The following is a 21,607-nucleotide window of genomic DNA, read 5'->3' as shown; positions in this document are numbered from 1 at the left end:
GGGTGAGGGGATGATGGTTGTTTGCATCTGGTCACACCCCCTTCAGGGTGGGGGTCCCCACTGGGGTGCCTGGCCAGTCTGGGTGAGGGGCTGAGGGCCATTTTCAGGCTGGCAAGTGAATGAAGCTCCCAAACTTTCCTTTTCTCCTTTTTTTTAATTCTAGGCCACCAGCTTTAGCTCTGAGGCTCGGCTCCAGCTATGAGACCTCCGCTGGCTGAAAGCAGATTTCTGGCCTTTGTTTACCCTTCTCTATTTGAAACAATGTTGCGGTCCTGCTGGCTGAAGCCCCCGGTTTTGTTTAGCTTCTATATGTGTTACAATGTTGTTTAGAGTGCAGCTGAGAGGCCGGCAAGGCAGGCAGGGAACCTTGGCTTCCTCCGTCACTGGAGCAAGCAAGCCTCCTGCTCACTTCAGCTGCATGGCTGCCGGCTGCCATTTTGGTTGGCAGTTAATTTGCATATCACCCTGATTAGCCCATGGAAAGCATAGCAGAGGTACGGTTAATTACCCTATTTGTCTATTATTAGATAGGATGGTGAGGGTGGTAGCAGATAGATCTCACCACTCACGTTCATCATGGAGAAGTCTTTGAAAACAGCATGTAAGAAAGCAGCTAAAACCCTCCTACTGTGTGCCAGGCTAAGAATGTGGGCCTCAGAGGCTAACAGTTTGTTGAAGGAAGAGACTAAGAAGGAAACCAGCTTGATTTGAATTGCTGTCAAATCTGTTGAAAACTAACTTGCTCTAAACTAATTCTTTCTGAAGCCCTCAAAGATTGAGACCGTAAAAATGCTACCCTTTGTCAGACTTGTCTTTGATTCAACCCAGAACCACTCTTTGGCCATGGCCCAGGGGCAGGTATTTTCCAGAAGGATATGGAGTCCTCTCTGATGACTTTCTTTCTTTTTTTAAAAAATATTTTATTGATTTTTTACAGAGAGGAAGGGAGAGGGATAGAGAATTAGAAACATCGATGAGAGAGAAACATCGATCAGCTGCCTCTTGTACATCCCCTACTGGGGATGTGTCCACAACCAAGGTACATGCCCTTGACCAGAATCGAACCTGGGACCCTAGAGTCCGCAGGCCGACACTCTATCCACTGAGCCAAACCAGTTAGGGCTCTGATGTCTTTCAAACCATGAATTTACTCATTAAAACTTGTTGCCATATTATCCATAGCATTTTTTGTCCTCATGTGTGTTATCAATGTGTGGCATCTGAGGGTTAGCAAGTTTCATATTTACAAAGTGTCCCATAGATTGGGAGGCAGATGGAGGGTGGGCCAACACCTGAGGGTGGAGACACACCAGCCTTGCCTGGCCTTGGCTTTGCCACTGAACTGCGTGAGTTATTCTGGGCAAGTGCTTAATCTGTGAGACTCATTTGTAACAGAGAGTTACAACAGCCCCTCGTTTATGGGCTAGCGGTGAGGATTAGGTTTAATAATGCACGAAGAGTCATAGAGGCTCGGAAGAGTGCGGGGCATGTGGTGGATACCTGGTAAGCATCAGCTACTCCTGTCAATATTAATACCCCATCTCCAGTCATGTGCCATCCAGGATGGTGTCCACTGGTCACGTGTGGCCATTTTGCACTCGACATGAGGCTTGTCCAAACTGAGACACGCTGTGAGTGTAAAATACAGACTAGATTTTGAAGACTTCATATGGAAACGAGAATGTAAAATATTTCCCTGATAATCTTTAAAAATATTATTACATGTTGAAATGATAAAGTGTTTTATATATTGTGTTAAATAAATTATACTATTAAAATTAATTTCACCTGTTTTTTTCTTCTTTTTAAATGTGGCTACTAGATAATTTTAAATTTCATGTGTGGCTGACCTCATATGACACAGCCTGGCCCAGGGCACATAGACGGGGTGAGTGTAAAGTGAAGCAGGAGCTTGAGGTCCATGTGAACAGTATCTTGTGGTTGTCAGGGGTGTGGACAATGAAGGCAGAGGCTCAGGGGAGGAAATATACTTCTTGGGACACTGTGGATACTGATGCAATTTAGTTCCACAGATATTGACTGAGTCAAGGAGTGGGCACCTGAAGAAGCAGCACTCGGTCACAGGAGTCTAAAGCCAGGCTGCCTATCTGGGGGTCCAGATGACAGCATCAGTCTGGAGAGGTGCAAACCAGGGACCAGGTGGAGCATATTGTTGACAGGCAACCAAATGGCAGGGTGCTACCAGGTGCCTCGATCAAGGGGGCAGCGACTTAGGCTTAGGAATCCACTTCCCAGGGCCACTGTTGGTACTGCCATAATTCAATTCTGCAGATAATGATTGGAAGTTACTATGTTCCACACCCTCTGTTAGCAACTGGAGAAAACACTGCCTGCCTCCAAGATGCTCACAGTCTTGTAGGGCAGACGGTGGAGGACAGGCAGACAGATAGCTGTAACACAGAGTGATAACATGCTGTGCTAGGAGGCAGTGGGAGCTCATTGCAGAGAAGTGAGTCCATTCTGTGGATAAAGAGCAGTGGCCCAGAGAAAGCAACATCTCAACTAAGATGTGTGGGAAAGTAGCCGGGAAAGAGGGAGACACGCATTTAGGTAAGGGAGCAGCATGTGCAAAGGCCCAGGGGTCAGGAGAGCGTTATGGCTCCAGGAGCTGCAAGAGGCTCAGTGTTGCTTCGGAGCAAAGTGAAAGGTGGGGATGGCTGGAAGCTGGAGAAAGGAAGGGGGCCAGACTATGAGGGGACAAGGTGCGGGGTGGGGTGGGCTTTGAAGAGTTTTAAACAGAGGAGTGACAAGCCAGTTTTGTGCTTTAGAAAGATAGCTTTGATTACACTGTTGGGGTCTGGTTCTGGATAACATAAATTAAACACACTCCACCTTCCCTCTCCTACTGGGTCAGCTATAAAACCGGGACAGAATGCGCGGGCTGCTATGTGAGGACTCTGAACGGTAAATAACAGCAAGTGGACTGGGGAAGAGGGCCAGCATCTGAAGGGCCTCTAAGTCGGCAGTGAGTTTACATTTGCACTCTCTAAAAAGAAAAAAAAATCCTCAGGTGAGAATTAACAGAACAAAGAAAACACAGTGTCTTAGAACATAATACCCAAAATATCCAGGAAATAACCCAGCATTAGTTAGTGTACAAAGAACCAGGAGCAGTTTAACTGGCAGGAGAAGGAACCAACAGAGGCCAAAACCAAGACATCGTGGATGTTGGGATCATATGACAAAGACTTGAAGGCAGCAATTATAAGAATGTTCCAAAGTAAAAGCAACTCCTCTCCAAGTCAGTGGGAAATAGAAAGTCTCAGCAAAAACAGAAAATACTAAGTAGACGAGAGAATCAAATGGGAATTTTAGAATGAAAAATATGGTAACCAACATTTTAAAAACTGAATGGTCTGGGTGGAGGTGATAAAGGAAAGAGCCAGTGAGCTTGAAGACGGAGCAATAGAAATGGCCCAGTATGAATAACGGAATGTTCAGCTCTGACATTCAAAGCTGATTTTTACAGCCTGACAATAAGCGTTGGTAAGGAGAGCATTTTCTGATACTTTCAGCTCCTATTTAGCATCTTTAAGGACCAAGCCTGGGGGCTCAGATGTTAGAGGTCTTTCCATAGTACAGAGAAGGGCCTGCCTTGGCTCTGTGGCCTACTGCTCTGGGTAGAGGAAAGAGGGAAAATCCATCCCTTCTTAAACTGGGAGATGATGAGAGAAAAAATAGTGAGAAAGAGGCAGGAGAGGTAGCTGGTTGGAAGTTTGATGCAATTTTCTCTCTTTATGCTGGAGAGGGTTGAGTGTCAGAGTGTGCACGTGTGTTGAAGCTGGCTTGTAATTTACCAACTCTTGAGGGCTGATTATTAAAATTTCAGGAATCTATAGGCTGATTGTTACATAGTTGGCAACTAGAAATTGGATCTGGTGGGAATGTTTGTAAATACGTAAAATCCCTGGAGAACCTGTTGTTTAACTTGCACACCTCTGGGGACAGATGGACCAAGGAGAAATGGGAGTGCGTAGAAGGTGGGGCCTGCTTTCCCACTGCACCATTTAAAAGACGGGAGGAAAGTGCTATGGGGGCACATGTGCCAGCATGGGTGATCCAGCACGGCAGGTGACATGGTTGGACAGAGAGTGGGTCTGGTTAACACTCTCAACCCTACCTAGTTTCTCACGTGGCAAAATGCTGAGTTGAAAGCCACTGAGTCAGACTTGGAGCCCATCGTGGTAAGGTGAGGGGCCCACCCAGAGCCTGACAGAAAACTCAGATGCAGCAGTGAGAGCGGAGGAAGGCTGAACCAGTGGAAGGAACCACTAACTGTGGTCGGCAAACTGCAGCTTGCGAGCCACATGCAGCTCTTTGGCCCCTTGAGTGTGGCTCTTCCTAAGCCTTAGGAATACCCTAATTAAGTTAATAACAATGTACCTACCTATTTAGTTTAAGTTTAAAAAATTTGGCTCTCAAAAGAAATTTCAATCGTTGTACTGTTGATATTTGGCTCTGTTGACTAATGAGTTTGCCAACCACTGCACTAGGAGAGAATGGGTCCCAAATTCATGAGGCACAATGTTGTCAGCAGACTGGCAGAGCTAACAGACGAGGGCAGGCCAACTCCACTGTAGTGCCAGATTGGCCGAGGGTAGCATGGCTGAGGACAGATCCTGGATCCCCCAACTTGCACCATGAAGTCGAAGGAGCCCTCCTCCCTCAGACATCAGATCCATCTTGGAAGGGGAGGCATGGAAACAGGAGACTGAGACATAAGCCCCCAAGAATGAATACCCAAGGGGCTGCATAAGTTACTGCATCTAAGGTTAAAAATCAACCTCTACATCAATGGTCTTTCCTCTGCCACCTGACAGGTGGGCACAGGAGGAAACCCGGTCAGGTACAAACCTAAACTAAGAAAAAAGGTTTTCTTTCCTCTCCGACTGGCAGTGTAAATTTGCCACCAATGACACTTGGAAAATAAACAAATAGCACAATCTGTGCTTATTCATATATATACTCATGAATCTTTTAAAAGCTGAGTCTTCCACAGCACCTCATCTATACTTTGCAGATGGCAAAGAGGCTGCAGCCACTGCCCGTGAGGAAGTTGAGGACACAATGACGAACTTGGGTGCCTCTCCATGAGGTGGGGTTTTGCCCTCAGGCTAGTAAATCCAGAAACTAATTTTTATTATTTCTCCCTGAAATAACCAGGATCAGAGGAAGTGGCTCATCTTCAACTCAGGAGAGGAGAACCCATAAAGAATACTGAGTTCACCCAGCCGGCGTGGCTCAGTGGTTGAGCGTTGACCTATGAACTAGGAGGTCACGGTTCGGTTCCCAGTCAGGGCACATGCTGGGGTTGCAGGCTCCATTCCCAGCATGGGGCGTGCAGGAGACAGCCAATCAGTGAGTCTCTCTCATTATTGATGTCTCTATCTCTCTCTCCCTCTCCCTTTCTCTTTGAAATTAATAAAAATATATTAAAAAATAATACTGAGTTCATTTAGTGGCTGTGAAAATGTACCTGTAATTGCAGTGGACTGGGATGCTTGAAGATACAAGGTGTTAGGGTAAAAGAAAATCTGAGGTAATTTAGTCCAGGACACTGACCTCCCTCGAAGAGGGGAAAACTCACTCTGAGTTAGACAGCTTCCCCTGGCGACCCCACCCTGTTTTGTAAGGACTCTATGACTAAGCCAGTCTCCGCTGTTGCACAAAGGGTCTATGTGAGAAACCAAGTCACAGCGAGAAGGTTGCTTAGCGCCCGCAGAATAAACGAGGGAGTAGCCAACAGTCAGAGGCTCACACCTGACTCAGCTCTCTTTTCCTAAACTCCATGAAGAAGACCCAGGGTCATGAAATGTTTAGTTAGGACATATTCATTCTGAGTGAAGTGCTAAGCCCAGCGCACATTCTTGATTGGATTTCAGTATGTCCCAAGTCACTTGTGATTATAACAAATGATGACAGCTTCCATTATCGAGCATTTGCTCTGTCATGTTGCGTTGAGCACTTTACCGCCTTTATCTCTATTGACGGACTTACAAATCCTCGCTAAGGGTCTGCTATTTCCACCTCAGAACGTGCCCTTCCCCACAGCAGTGGCCTCTGGGAGCTGTGGAGCTGAGCTCCATCCTCGCCTCAATGTCCTGCCTCCTCTCAGCCCCGACCCACAGGCCTGTGAGTGTGGAAGGGCTTTGAGGGCTGGGGAGTTCCTGGGGCCCACGTGGCTCTGCCAAGCTCACACTTCCTCTTTGACATGGATTCAAATCTCCATGTTGGCTGCAGAGCTGCTTCAGAGAATAAAAAGAGGCACTGACTGAAAGTTGGAAATGTTTATGCGATATTGAATTTTCCAGAGATACAAACACAAGATGAAAAGTATGTGCCTGTGGTCTGGATTCATGGTCTACACCAAGCCTGTCAAACTCAAAGGCTCACACGGGCCAAATAAACAAGGTGTAAGTTTGTGTGGCTGCAAAAAACCAAAAGCTTCAATTTTCATACAAGCGTAGGATTATTTCAATAGACATGCTGAATACAAAGGGCTGAAATTAATGAGTCATCATTAACACAAAATAATAGACCATTTTAATAAAAATTAATATTTTTTCTTGAACATTACCTTACCAGACACTAAAGAACTGCACAAATTAATAAGTGTAACGCAAATAAACCTATTTTTCTTGTTCTCCGAAAGCGAAATATTTCCTGTTGCACACACCAAACAAGTCAGTCCAAGGCTAATGACGTGGCAATCGGCTGCTAAAATATTCGCTGCTTGTATTAGTGGCAAGAAACCGTGCACCTGTGCAAAAGGTGCTTAAGGGAAATGAATCCAACACCATTATAGTAATCAGTCATTAGTGAAAGCTGTAGTTCATTATTATTAATTATGTATAACAGAATATTGTAAAAATTAAGTTACAAAACTTTTATTAAAACATTTCTTACATACTGTTATATTGGCTGGGCCACAGAAATATTCGTTGTGGGCTGCAAGTTTGACATGCTTGGTCTACACCTTGGGATCTGGAGCTCTGTGGGTCTCTTTGTAAGAGCAAATGGCAGGTGAGTCACTGTGAGCTGCCAGGAGCCTCCAGGACCGGGCTGGAAGCAGAGAAGCTACCGGTGTCCGGGTGCAGCTGAGCAGCCACAGAACTCCTAAAAGCTGATGGAAACAGGAGGCTGGGGCAGAGGGATGTGTGTGTAGGGAGAGGGAAGTGACAAGGAAAAAAGTAAAGAAAACCTGGCTTAGACTCCAAGGCAGAAGATGGCATGTTGGGGACAGGCTCCTGGCCTTTTTGCTGTCTCTTCCTGGTCTGGCCATTTAGATCAATAGAAGAGCTGATAACAACACACTAGGAATTGACTAAGAGCTTCCGTAGTATTTCTGTTTCATTTTCTAACCAGTGATTGACATTTTTAAAAAATCCACAAAGACCTTTCTTATTGTGGTAAAATATGCGTAACATACATTTACCATTTTAAGCTCTTGTTCAGTGGCATTCGGTACCTTCATATTGTTGTGTAGCCATCACCACCTTCCATCTCCAGAACTTTTCATCATCTCAAACTGAAACTCTGTCCCCATTGAGCACCCTCTCCCATTTCCCCTCCCCAGACCCTGGCACCCACCACCATTCTACACTCTGTCTCTATGAATTTGACTTACCTAGGTACATGTTATATAAATATAGGGTGAGCAAAAATGTATACACACAATTAGAATAATTATAAAGGCAGTGTTTACTAAAATACATTTCATTTTCAAAATTGAGCTATCAGCTGTTAAAATGTGTATACATTTTTTGGGACACCCTGTAGAATTAATTAAGTCCTTTTTGTATGACTTATTTCACTGGTCATATGTCCTCAAGGTTCATCCATTTGTAGCATGTAGAATTTCCTACCTTTTAAAGGCTGTGTAACTTTCCATTGTATGTTTATGCCACATTTTGTTCATCCATTCACCCCCAGATGGATACTTGGTTGTTTTCACCTTTGGTTATAGTAAACAATGCAGCTATAAACACAGGTGTGCAAATATCTGCTCAAGTCCCTGTTCTCAGTTCTTTTGGGTATGTACCCAGAAAGGGAATTGCTGGGTCATGTGGTAGTTCTGTGTTTAATTGTTTTTGGGAAATGCCATACCATGCACAAGTACTTTTATACTAACTCTGGCTACTCAGACAAACCTATTATCTCTCTATAACTAACTATGAATGATTCAAGATTATCAGATATTTTGCTACTTGGTGGCAGTGGGTTAGAATTTTTTTAAAATTATTTTTTAGAGACAGAGGAGGGGAGAGGGAGAGAGAGAGAAGCATCAATGCAAAAGCAAAATATCACAATCCCCCCACTGGGAATGAGCCCACAACCTGGGCAGGTGCCCTGACTGTGAATCTAACCAGCAACCTTTTCAGTGCAAGGGATGACACCCAACCAACTGAGCCATGTGGGCCAGGGCTGGGTTGGAATATTTTAATTTAATACAGGATACATTTCACTTTTTTAAAAATGTGAAAATAGTCTCACTAAATCAGCTTCTCCTTTGAGAGCCCAGTCTGTGTCCCCCAATCCTGTTTAGTGAGGAAGAAAGAATAGGGCCCCAAAGATGTCCCCATGTTAATCCCCAGAACCTGCTACCTTACATGGTAAAAGGGACTTTGCAGGTGTGATTGGGGACCTTGAGGTGTGGAGATGACCCTGGATTATCCAGGTGGGCCCAATGTAATCCAAGGGTCATTCAAGGTGTACACAGGAGGCACAGAGACTCCAAGGAAGATGTGACGATGGAAGAAAGACAGAGAGGGAAGCAATGGAGGAAAAGGCCACAAGCCAAGGAATGTGGGCGGCGCAAGGGCAAGGAAACGGATTCTTCTCCCGGGTTTGCAGAAGAACAGATTCTCACCACCACCGTGGTTTTAGCCCAGTGAGATCCAGTTCAGATTTCTGACCTCCTGAACTGAAAAATAATAAAATTGTGTTGCGCAAACCACTAAGGTTGGGGTTATTTAGTAGAACAGTGGTAGGAAACTAATACAAGTGGTCCCAGGGGTCAGAATTCACATTTGCGCTTTCCCTGCTTCTACTGACCTTAAAGCAGACACCGTGCCTCCTGTTCACAGAGCCCTGGCCTCCAGCGCAGGGCCTCCGGGTGGGGCATGACCATCACGAACTGAAACACAAGACTGGTTTGCAGGGCATGTCAGCACCAGGGGGAGAAAGGCCAGGCCAGGCCGGGCTGGGGCGCCAAGTAGCCCCAAAGCAGGACGGCAGTGAGGCTGGGCCTTTTAGTAGCTTCAGGAGCTTGGACAACAGCCACAGTGTGGTCTGACGCGCTGCTCACGCAGACTTTCTGGCCTCCAGACTTTATCAAAACGTGGTTCTGCTAAGAATGGCTCTACTTAAATTGCTGATACTGGTTTCAGTCACAGTAAATGGGTCATTCATTTAACCTCTTTTAACCTTATCTTTTTTTTAAAAAAAAAAACTTTTAAGTGGGGGTAGTATTACCTCCCAGAGTAGCAGTGACTTTTAAATTACCTAATTTATGAAAAAGTGCCTAGTAGTTTGCCCTTAAAAGCAAGCCCATCATAAGCACTCAGGACTAAAAACACCATTTCCAGCGAAATGCAGAGCTGAGGCGTTCTAGGTCACCGATTCTCAGTGAAGCGTTCTCTTCTGCTTTCACTCTTTCTGGGGTATTTGAACAAATTTGTTTGCTTGCCATGCATCTGAGCCTCCAGTTTCCTTCTTTTCTTCAGAAAAAGGGGAAGAGGGTGAGAAGGGTGGGTGGAGGGAACCTTCTCAGTGTTATGAATCTCAAGCGGCCCAGAGCTTCGCTGTCTGCATTTCTCTGATAAGAGGTATTTTCCTGTCCCATGAAGAGAGTTTGAATCTGTTCCCAGCCTCAGTTAAAGAGACTGCTACCCTCACAAAGAACAAAGATTTTTGAGAACAATTTAAACAATGTCTTTGAATATGGTTTAATTTAGTGTCAATATCTGCCAAAATTTTAAGATCAAAGACTTCTGAATAGATTTATACAATGCTTTGCAAAAAAAAAAATCAGTGAATGCTTTGCAAAAAACTTAGATGATTGGAAGGGTGTGTCAAGTATTAAACATTCATGGTTCCGTTTTCTTTTCCTTGCCCACTAAGAAAAATAGTTTCAGAATTAACTCCTTTTTCTTTATAAAAAATAGTTGGTCAACTATATGTAACATAAAAGTTACTTTTTAAACCATTTTGAAGCTTTCAGTGACACTAAGTGCATTACTTTGTGTAACCATCTCCACTGTCCATCACCAGACTGTGTCATCATCCCAAAATCAACTTTGTGTTTTTTTTTAGATGCAAGTTGCATCAGGGAATTTAGAGCCCACATTTTCTTTTTGACTGTATTCAGAATTCTAATGTTCTACATAAATATCACACAGTTGTTTGCATACAAGTAGCTAAAAATGACTCAAAGGAAGAAGAGGAAATATGTATCAAGTGCCACCAAGCCCAATGTGTGACATATTTCACACAACAATCCGGGAAGCAGAAACTATTATCCCATTTTATAGATAAGGAACCTGAGGCACAGAAGAATTAAGCAGCTTGCCCAAGGTCACATAGCTAGGAAGTGATGGATCTGTCAATTTTTCAATGGAACCATATTTTCAAGTTGAAACCACAAACATTTTTTAAAAATCAAAAGAAATTAATTCTGAAACTATTTCCTTAGTGGGCAAGGAAAAGAAAATGGGACCATGAATGTTTAATACTTGACACAGCCTTCCAAAAATCTAAGTTTTTTTGCAAAGCATTCACTAACTTTTTTTGCAAAGCATTGTATAAATCTATTTCAGCACAAAGGAAAGGAGGAGGAAGGGACTGGGTGAAATGTGAACTTTAGGACTGTTGGATTGTTAGCTACTGAAAGATACTTCCAGCAAAGCCTGGGTTTTGTTGTGTTGGAAAATTTTAAAGAACTAATAGTCAACTCTTTTCTGGCCTCACGTATCCTTGGACAGAAAGGACCTCTAAAGGATTTCTGTGATTTGTGTTTGCATTAAAGTAGCTCCATTGTTACCTCTCTTTGTGAAATAGTGACACTAGGGACAGAGATGAGGAAGGGACAGATACAGAGAGCGAGTGGCAATGGGATACGGCAGAGGGGTGGACGTCTGGACAGGCCGTTGCCCCCAGACGCCCCTGTTTTGCTCGGAATGTTACATCTGAGCTGGAGGAGGTGAGTGCTGAGAGGAAGCAGATGGCTTCTTCACTCATACAAGGATGCGTGGACTTTGCAAGGGAAGTCTCATCCTCTACAGAGATGAGCTGGAAACGTATGCCTGATGTCTCAGTTCTGGTACTGTTCCCGGGGCTGCTTCTTAGGAAGATGTAGTTAGAATTGTATTATGACATGATATTAACTAATTATTGTTTAATCTTTGTAATAGATAATATATGGTAATTGTTTTACTTGCATTGTATCTCCAAATGAATGAAGATGTAGGTTCTGTTATTGTTGCTATTTAACAGACGAGGGGAGGGAGGTCACAGGGCCGAGAGGTGGCAGGACTAGGACTCAGCGGAGACCCACCTGAACTCCAAGTCCATGCTCCTTCCCACCATGACGTTCTCACACCTAGCGCTGAAGTCACATTCTCATAGGTACTGAACTTGGCTCCACTACTTACTGCCCTGTGCTCTCGCAATAAGTCTCAGTTCTAGAATATTATGAACAATGGGAATTGGCCTACTTACTTCACTGGATTGCTATGAGGATTAACTAAAATAATCCACAAGAAAATCTTGGCTACATTGTAGGTACATGATATGGATTGAATCATATCTCTCCCCCAAAAGATGTATTAAGTCCTAACTCCCAGAACCTAAGAATGTGATCTTATTTGGAAATAGGGTCTTTAAGGAGGTAATCAAATTAAAATTAGGTCATTGAAGTGGCCCCTAATTCAATATGACTGATGTCCCTATGAAAGGGGAACTTTGTGGACATAAGCAGACCTGCACCGAGGGAAGGTGATGTGAAGGCGGCAGCGAGAGGCCACGTGAAGGTGGAGGTGGGAATGATGCATCCACAGCTGAGGGGTGCCTGGGGACACCAGGAGCTGGAGCGGCACAGAATAACTCTTCCCTTCCCTGGCACCTTTAGAGGGAGCATGGCCCATCGCTATCCTGATTTTGGACCTCTGGCCTTCAGAACGGCGAGACAATAAATTTCTATTGTTCTAAGCCACTCATCTGTGCTACTTTTTTGTTACACCAGGCCTAGCAAATGAATACACAGTCAATGTTTTTCTCCCCTCCTTAGACCATTACTTCAACAAAAATCTTAAATCAGGTGCTGGAGATTTATTCAAAGGAGAACAAGACCTTGTTTCTTCTCTCAAGATGCTTATGTCCCAGTAGGGCAGACCAAAGGTACACAAGTGATTGCAATTGAATGTGGCAGTGTCATGCTTCAGTCAAAGCAAGGGGAGGGTGCCAGGGGAGGGTGCCAGGGGAGCCCCCAAGGTCCTCCTTAACCCAGCCTGGGCATCAGAGATGGAAGGCTTCTTGGAGGGAGATTTATTCCACACATGATGGAGCAGTGTTTCTGACAAGAGCAAGGCTGTCATGGAGCCAGGTTGCTAATGACTTTGTTGTTATAATGGAACAAGCTCAGTTCCAAGTTGATGTGCAAAATGACCTGGGACAAGCAAGGTTAGAGAGAAGCCTATGTGATTGGTTCGCCTAGCAGTTTTGACTCCAGAGTAACTTTAGCGAGGCTGCCTCCTCGTGAAGTTTGGTGAGTTGGTAATGGCGTGTGGGGCTTGGGGTGGAGTAGGGTGATAATGAGATCAGGGAACATCGATCAACAGGCAGAGGCCAATGTCTTCCTGAGGCAGAATAGTCCCCTTAGTTGGCTCTTTCTTCAACATGGTCCATATGGAGGGACAAGATTCCAAAGCTTGAGCTAGACCCTGGGTAAGGCCGTATAGGCTGTGGACTGCACAAGGGGAGATGCAGGGCTGAAATCCAGCGTGCACTCACTTACCAAGCAACATGCTGGGCTTGGCCCAGGCCTGCCCAGAGGACCAGTTCCCCTTTGCTTTGCATAAAGATGTCATCGGGCAGGGAAGCCCTGCTCAGCAGCAAAACTGGAATTTCTTATGTGTCGGCCTGTGGCTTCCTAGGAAGAAACTCAAACAATGATAACGTAATAGATATCACTGACTTACCACTTCACTTGCATATTACAGAGTCCCTCACACTCTTCTCACATTCCCTGCTGGTTATTTCTGGATGCTCAAGTCAGCTCAAGAGCAGTGCTTTCCTATTTCATTCGTTAGCACCCTCCTCCCAGGGCTGGTGTCCAAGCTCTTAAGGCCACTTGGAGGCAGACCATTGCCGCTACTGCTGTTTGGGGGTGAAGGGTGAACATGGCGCTCACGCCCAGGCCTGGTTTTCTCTCCCTTCTTTGTGCTCCCTCCCCTCCTGCCCTAGGTTCATGGAACAGGCCAAGCTGTGCTAAACCCTCTTGACCCTGTACCACATGACCATGGAGGCCCCCAAAATGCCACTGGTGTCCTCGAGTTTCTCAGAAACCATGTGAAGTCAGCTCCTGGCCTGACTTCTGGCTGTAGCTTCTCTCTCCTCGTGACTCTGTCTCTCATCTGAGTGGCTGGGTGGGGACACAAGGCACCAGGTCCTCCTTCCTCCCCTCCCTCTGCCCCCAGGAGCTCACCCACAAGGTGATGCCACCATCATCACTTCCACCCAAATATCCAGAAGAGATGACACATGGGCTTTGCCAACAGGATTGATTTCCTTCCACAGTTGTGCTGGTTTTAAATCCTAATTTTCAGAGCTTTTATTGAGATTAAGTATTGAATGCAGGTAAAATGCCTCACACATGCCCAGCACATAGCAAATGCTCAAATCATTGGTAGCTTTTAACAAATTGTTGCTGTTATTGCTGCTGTTCTGCCTTCTCAGATGTTGTCTTTCTACAACTCACACATCTTAACCTTTTTAGTCCACCTTTATGTGGAAACCTTGTTGTATCCCTTTGATCATTTCAATAATATTCTCTGGCCCCTTCTCAAATGTCCCCCCACCACCTCTGAGTGGAAGCGGGATGGGGCGGGGGTGAAAGCCAGGATACAGTGACACAGTTCATGCGCATGGATGTGTTTTCCTCTGTTGTCAGTGGGTTTCAGGGAATCCATAAAAATATCAGCTTGGGGAAGAACTCATAGTTTTCAGCTAAAGTAACATTGATGTATACATTCTTTCCCTCAGCAACAAGGAGATCAAGAGGCTGAAGGAGAGGATTCCGTCTTGTCATACATGTTAAAGAAAAGCTGGTTTAGAGGAGAGAAAAAAATTCAGGCTGGTCCATTTGAAGGCAGCTGAAGGCTTCCGTTCCAAAAGGAACAACTGAAGTTATTTACTAGCTAGAAGTGAATAGCTCTTTCCCACTCCCCTGGAGCCACCTCGGCCAGATAAAAGGGTTGGGAATTAGGTGGGAGTGTGTTTGCTGACTGGGAGCCATGCGGGTGGTGCAAGTATGAAGTTTCCCCGCTGGCTCGATGAGCTCCCTCTCCCGAATGAGTCCCCCGAAATCAGGACATGGGCCTTTCCGTTCTCTCACTAGCTATTTTGGGTTATTTATTTATTTTTATTTTTTTGAAGGCAGACATAATTGTTAAAGATGCAGATGTTACACTTAGCTCTTCACATTTTGGACATATATCTTTTTTCTTTTCTTTTTGAAACAAGTTTAATTAAAAATTACACACATTTTCTTTCCTAGGCTCTTTTGGTCCAGTTATATTCTGTTTGGGGGAAAATTTATACTTGAATGTTTCCCTTAAATTCTTTTCCAAATTAATGGTCAAAGCACACAGCTCAGCAAATAAGACTCCACCCCAGGTCTAATAAAACCAGCTCCATTTAGAAGAAATCAAGGCACCAAGGCACCATCCAGGCCTGGGGGAGGACTGTGGGCTGTGGCTGGAGCAGCCCAGTAACTAGGAGAGGGGAGTTAGGAGAGGCTTCAGCTCTACAGAGGGAACACCCATCCCTTAGGGACCCACCAGTCAACTTGTTGAAAGCCTACCTCACAGGGGGATGGTATTCAGAAGTGAGCCTTTGTAGGTGATTAGGGGATTAGTGCCCTTCTAGAAGGGCACCCCACCCCCCACCCCGGCCCTGAGCTCCCTCTCCCTCCCACCAGCTGAAGACCCAGTGAGAAAACAGCTGCCTATGCACCAGGGAGCAGGCCCTCCCCAGACACCAAATTGGCCTGCGCCTTGACCTGGGACTTCCCAGTCTCCAGAACTGTGAGAAATAAATTTCTGTTATTTAAATAAAGTCACTGGCTTATGGTATTTTTATTATAGCAGCTTTAAGAGATTAAGCACCAGCTTATAACAGTCACTCACTTCAAGTTACATGCAGGCATTGTTCCAAGCACTTTGCATGCATTTTCTCATTTGATTTTCATCGTATTCCTATAAGGTAGGTATTATTATTGTCCACACTTACAGACGAAGAAGCTGAGGCTCAGAGAATTTAAGTCACTTGCTGAGTTAATAGCTAAGGAAGTTAGAACAGAAACTGGCCTAATTCTAGTTGTGTTCTGGACTCTAGTATCCCTCCCCTCTTTTTTCTTTACCTCTTTCACTCCCCTTTCCCCCCAGTTTCCATTTAGCGAAATTGGTTCCAGAGGGACTAACATCAGTCCAGGTCTGGGGGTGGGCCATGTGACTTAGGCTAAGCCAATCAGTGCCAGGCCAAAGTGACTGGCCAGGAGTAGTCATGTGACCCTAGACCTTGCACTCAGAATGAATGACAGCATTTTGGATAAAGCTGTCTCTCTCTTTTTTTTTTTTTTTGTACTTTGGACATGTGAAATTATTTGCAGTTATAGGAAAGACTGTTTGAGGGTAAAACCAATATTTAGGGAGGTGAGAGGCGGAGGAACTATAGAGAAATGGGGGTGAAATGCTGAGGACAGTGTGACAGTGTGAACCGCTGCAGCAAACCACGGCTGAGCCAGAACCCTGCGGCTGGGCAGTCACAGGGGCCCAGAGGTCCCCATGTGTGCAAGCCAGATTGAAAGGGGTTTTTTCTCAGAGACCAAACAGGTTGAGAGATGTGATCACACTGTCCCAAAGGAATCTTCAGCATTCTGCTGAACACTAGCCTGGCGAAGCTTCCCTTGGGCACCGGCATTTCCTTAAAAAAAAAAAAGTAAACACAGAGAGTTACAATTTCCCTTAAAATACAAAGGAGGTCAGTAGCACCATGGTGACGGGCTGGCTGGTTTCTGCAGTGTCCTTTGGCTCTGGGGGCATAGCATAATCTTGAACCAACTCACTGTTTTTAGGGAAGTTTATTGAGGAGAAACTTTGGAATTCTTGATGATGATTTTGAAACTAGCAAACTTTGTTTATGAGAAAATGAAAAGTAAAGTAAGTTCTCTGTTCATGCACACTCACCCTCACCCCTAGGTGCACACATAGATGGTGCACACTCGCCCCCACCCCCAGATGCACACATAGACGGTGCACACTCGCCTTTACCCCCAGGTGCACACAGAGACGGTTCACCTAAGAGAGCTTGCCTGGTGCTGCCAGCTCCTCAATGCCTCCTGCTTCTGGAGGGCAGCTCCCAACTTCATCCCAGTCACTCTGTTCTGCCAGAGGGTTAAAGAGTGATCATGATTTTGGGCGTTTCTCCCACCAGGACTTTGTATTTTAAAAGGAGACTTGTAGACAGTAGGTAGTTTTCTCAGTTTGCAAGAGTGAAACTCAAAGTGAAATTTAAGGCCCAGGGCAGGACACTAAGGACAGACATATTTTGGGCCAGAGAAACACTTTCCTTTTCTCTCAGATCACAACACCCTTAGTGCAACTGCTGTGCATGCAGTCATGGCCAAGGTTAGCTCCGCATATGAAAATCCTTGTTTAACCCACACCTATAGCATCTGAAACTCTCAATCACACACACACACACACACACACACACACACACACACACACACTGTTGAATTTTTAAGACGAGGGCAAAGCATAGGAAAGGCAACAGCTGAGCTGTAGAACAATAAGAAGTGAGCTGTCCCTATTCCTCGCCCGTCGGTGGAAGGTTGACAGCTGACCTAGCGGCTGGTACATGTGGGTACCCAGAATCTACCCCAGGCCTTTGCTAGAATAGGGATGCTTACTGAAGAGGGTGCAGGGGAGAGTCTTGCTAGAGGGAACCGTAAGGGTCAGAAACTCAGCTTGCTTTTTGTGTGTGTAGCAGTATCACCCTGTGTGTGGTCAGAGGTTGTCTCCTGAGCCTGGCACGGCCACAGCTGGTCTTTCCTCCTGAGCACTTAGGGGCATAGGCGAGCCACACTGTAATTTCGTCTCTCTATAATCTGAAAGAGCCTCAGATTCTGGTTTTAAAGTTTGGATTCACCAAGTATTTATGCATTGCTATTCTAGGTAGTTTAATTATATGCAGACAGTAATTGATAGCAATGAACTTTTTAAAACTATGACATGTTTTCCTCTTTAATCTCTAATATAGTGGCACTGTCATGGATAGAAAAAATCTGCAAATGATAAAGTCAACCCAGTCACCTATCTCCAGCCCCTTTGCAGGACAACAGGCCAGACAGGCATTGGGCCCAGGGACATTGGAAGGGGGGTTGGGGAAGACTCAGGATGGCAAAGTGGCTGTGGGGCTCACCAATCGGTTCTGAGGGTGCCGGGACAGGAGAAGACGGGGCTGCCAAAATGGCTTTGACAGCAGGCCGGCCACCTGCTCATAACAGAGGGCACTGAGGTGCTTTTGTGTGTGAATAAATGTGCCCACTGGCCAACATGTGGCTTTGTAATACTGCAGGGGACCGCACGCTCCGTGAAGGCAGGGACAGTGCCTGCTTTGCTCCCTGGAGTACCAGGCTGAGCGCAGGGCCTGGTACATAGCTCTGCAGCTATCCATCAAATAAGACCTTGATGTCACTCTTTATGAGGTTTCATCAGCTTCTCTGCCCTTGAGGTCCAGGGCGCGGGGCTTTCCCAGCAGAAGGATAGGCATGTTTCCCCAGCGCACTAGCTTTAGCAGGGCCACCATCCTCCGGAATCTCTTAGAACAGCGGTTCTCAACCTGTAGGTCGCGACCCCTTTGGGGGTCGAACGACCCTTTCACAGGGGTTGCCTAAGACCATCGGAAAACACATATATAATTACATATTGTTTTTGTGATTAATCACTATGCCTTAATTATGTTCAATTTGCAACAATGAAATTGGGGGTCACCACAACATCAGGAACTGTATTAAAGGGTCGCGGAATTAGGAAGGTTGAGAACCACTGTTTTAGAACCACCCATGCTGCACCAGGCCCCGGCGCTGTGTCTGCAGGAAATGACATAACCACGGGACTGTACTCAGATTCTGTGAAGAACCATGACCGACTGTCGGCCAGCTTTCTTTATTCTGGTGCCTGAGGAAGTACTCCTAGGGAGCTGCAGCAGGGCGTCTGGTGTGAGGTGCCCGCTTACAGAAGGATGGGCCCTCAGGACGGCTTAGTGACCACCAGGAGGCTCCTTAGAAGCAGGTGATTTCGGGCGCTTCATTCCATATGTGGAGTCTGGGGCCCAAGGTGCTGGGCTAAGTCAGTGCCCGCACCTTCAGCAAGCCTTCCCACAGAGGTTCTGCTTACACGGTGGGTTCAGTTGGAGATGCCTGGAATTTCCACATGACAAGGCTGCTGTGCTTTTGAGCTGCTCAGGAGCAAATGATGGTCGCATTGGCACAGGCCACCATGGAATGGTTTTCATTATACAGTTTCAGCAAAATCTGGTGTTCTCCCTGCAAGGGACACAAGGAGAGCATGAGGCGTGTGAGCCATAGAGTAATCGACCACTCAATAAAGAGTCATCGAACACCTTCCATGTGAGGCACTGCTCGGGACCCTGGGGATAAAGTAGAAGCAGACAAACCGAACCTCGTCCTGTGAAGCCTAGGGCTCACTGGACAGGCAGACAGCACATGTTATCACTAGCTGTGTATGAGGTGTGTCACATGCTGACATTACACAGGAAGGGGTGCTGGGAGTGCGGGGCAGAGCTGGGTGGGGCAGGGCGGGATGGGGCTAGGGATGGCTTGCAATTTTAAGTAGGGTCGTTAAGGCAGACCTGTGGAGAAGGTGCAGGGGCCACCATGCTGCTTGGGGCGAGGTTAAGGACCAGTGAAGTGTTCAGTGGGGTTCAGGGAGACAGAACCCCAAGGGCAGGGAGAGGAGATGAGGTCAGGGAGTTCTCACTGGCCATGGGAATGCTGCCTTCAGCCCTGAAAGGGATGCAGGTCATGAAGTGTTTCTCCCGGGGGAGTGGTTTGACCTGGTGCATGTTGACAGGTCCCTGTGGCTGCCTCTAGCCAGAGGCTGCAGGGAGAGAGGGGGCAGCAGGAAGGGCAGGTGGGAGGCGACTCAGCAAACCAGGTGAGAGATGCTGATTTGGAGCTGATGGTGGACAGGGAGTGGGGATTGGGTTCTGGATAGATTTTGTAAGAAGAGTTGATATGATTTACTAAGGAAACCCATGTGGGTGGGAGAGAGGGGGAGGGGTGAAGGGTGACTCCAAGGATTCTGGCCTGAGCAAGTAGAAGGATAAAATGTCATTTTCTGAGATAGGGAAGACCTCTGGGGGAGCAAAATTCAACTCTATGAAATCAACATGCTCTGTCAGAAAAAGCATCGCTGTCTTTTAGGTTTCCTTTCTGGCAACAATACTCCACAGAGGGATCCTTTTGTCTGTGATAGTGGCTGCTGCACAGGCCAGTGTGTTGCTGCAGAAAGATCCCAGGGGTTAACCACATCTGCTTTGCTCCCAGCAGAAGCCCTGCCCAGTCCCCACAGGTCCACGTGGCAAGTGTCTGTAGACTCAGCAGTCTGGAGAGGAAAAGCTTGGGGCGGGCAGCGGCAACACTAAGCAGGGCAAGGGCCCAAGAGGGAAGGATGCAGGAGACTCCTGGCACATCCTTGATGCGCCTGTCACGGGAGGAAGGAAAGGGGTCCAATCTGTGTAAGCCAGAGGGAAGGGTAAATCAAATCGCCGGGTAGAAGTCACATGAAAGGCAGTTTTTGTAAGAAGAGAACAACTTCCTAGCAGGTAGCAGAGGTCCAGGAGCAAGCGGGTTCCACCCACTGAAAATTATTCGAGACACCCAGGTTCCACTCGGGATGGTGTCTTGGGCATGGGGATTGACTGGAACACCCCAGGCACCATTCAGCTCGAGGCTTCTGTGCTGTATAGGCTCCCGTGGGTCTGACTGCTCACATGTGGAGCAGCTGTGGTTACAGGAGCAGTGTCAGGAATTTAACCAAAGCAGTGTAAAAGAGAAGTAATTATGAGTAAAAACCAGCTCAAATTTGCATCTGATTATGTTTAATTATCACCATCCATTTTTCTTTTAACTGCCCATGTGCATTTATGTCCATATCCTATAAAATTATTGAAAATGAAATAAAGTTTTTTTATTGCTTTATAAGCCTAATGTCAGATGTAGTATTTGAAGGAAGGGTTTCTAGATTATGAGCTACAAGCTATAGACACTCTGGCTTAAGAAGCAGTAATATTTAGGCAACTTTGCCCGACTCTAGGCAGTGGAAGGACATGCTAGAAGACAGGGGGCAGCGGAGGGACAAGGGACAGAGTGGTGGCCCTTCTACTGTTGAGACGAGCACCGAACATGTGAGTTAGGAAGGTGCAGTCCCTGGCACGTATGCAGTTCGGGCTGTACCTACAGGTTGTCCAAGTGCTTTGGAGGCCCAAGGATCTTGAGCTCTAATCCAGAAAACAGCAGTCACAGAGAGATGCAGGGCCCAGGCGGGCCTCCATCTGGGCCCAGGCACCGCTTATGAAAAGTAAAGAGACACCGAAGAAGGTGGACTGCTGAGCGGAAGTTTTCAGCCAAGCTGGTACAGAATTAGCACAGAACCCATCTCCAGGGGATTTGGTGGGAGGAGGGGATTTTTTTCAAACCAAAAGGCTTCGCACTGTGTCTGTCCCATATTAGGAAGGGAAGCCTTTGAGCCTGCAGGCTGGCCGTCAGCCAGGTACCCTGAGCTGACCGCAGCTGGTCCTCGGCCAACGTGGGAGCCCACGTGGGGATTAAGGCCTCCAGCTGCCTCTGCTGCTTATGTGACGGGCCGCATGTGTCCCACTTGGGTTATTTCCCCTGTTGGGTCTGGCAAGGTGTCAGCAGGCTTGGGGGTGGGGGGTGGGGGAATAGCGCTGGCCAGGTTTCTGCTTCCCAGGCCCAGGCCTCAGAAGAGGAGGAGCAAGAGGACCAGGCAAAGACAGTTTGTAGATGCTCAAACACCCAGATCCAGAGACAGGAGATCTGACTGCATCTTTGCCCTCATGTTGGGCAATAATCTCATTGAGCATTTTTCCTGGCAACAAAGCTTTGTACAGCTCTGGTAAATTTTATTTCAGAGGGATTCCATGACTGTAAGGAGTTCTCTTCCCTTCTATTTCATAGCAATTGCTAACAGAAGCTGGTTTATTTAAAAAAAAAAAAGCCAATAATGCAAGATGAAAGTCAATTGTTTGCAAATTTTAAGTC

General features: G+C 46.3%; 1 protein-coding gene and 1 long non-coding RNA gene across 2 annotated transcripts in view; one reads left to right on the top strand and one right to left on the bottom strand.

The window, feature by feature from the left end:
* Positions 1 to 21,607, top strand: part of LOC107183468 — a 54,133-nt gene that overhangs the window by 12,784 nt on the left and 19,742 nt on the right. The window lies entirely within an intron of this gene.
* The window catches only part of LY86 (lymphocyte antigen 86), a 60,035-nt gene continuing 56,722 nt past the window's right edge, over positions 18,295 to 21,607 (bottom strand). Inside the window, exon 5 of the mRNA XM_006766095.2 lies at positions 18,295 to 18,847. Coding sequence (XP_006766158.1) covers positions 18,764 to 18,847 — 84 coding nt within the window. The 3' untranslated portion in view covers positions 18,295 to 18,763. The remainder of the gene's footprint in view (positions 18,848 to 21,607) is intronic.

This window comes from Myotis davidii, unplaced genomic scaffold (assembly GCF_000327345.1).
Source record: "Myotis davidii unplaced genomic scaffold, ASM32734v1 scaffold80, whole genome shotgun sequence".
Taxonomy (NCBI): domain Eukaryota; kingdom Metazoa; phylum Chordata; class Mammalia; order Chiroptera; family Vespertilionidae; genus Myotis; species Myotis davidii.
Note: the sequence above shows the minus strand (reverse complement) of the source record. Positions and strands in the feature narration are given on the sequence as shown.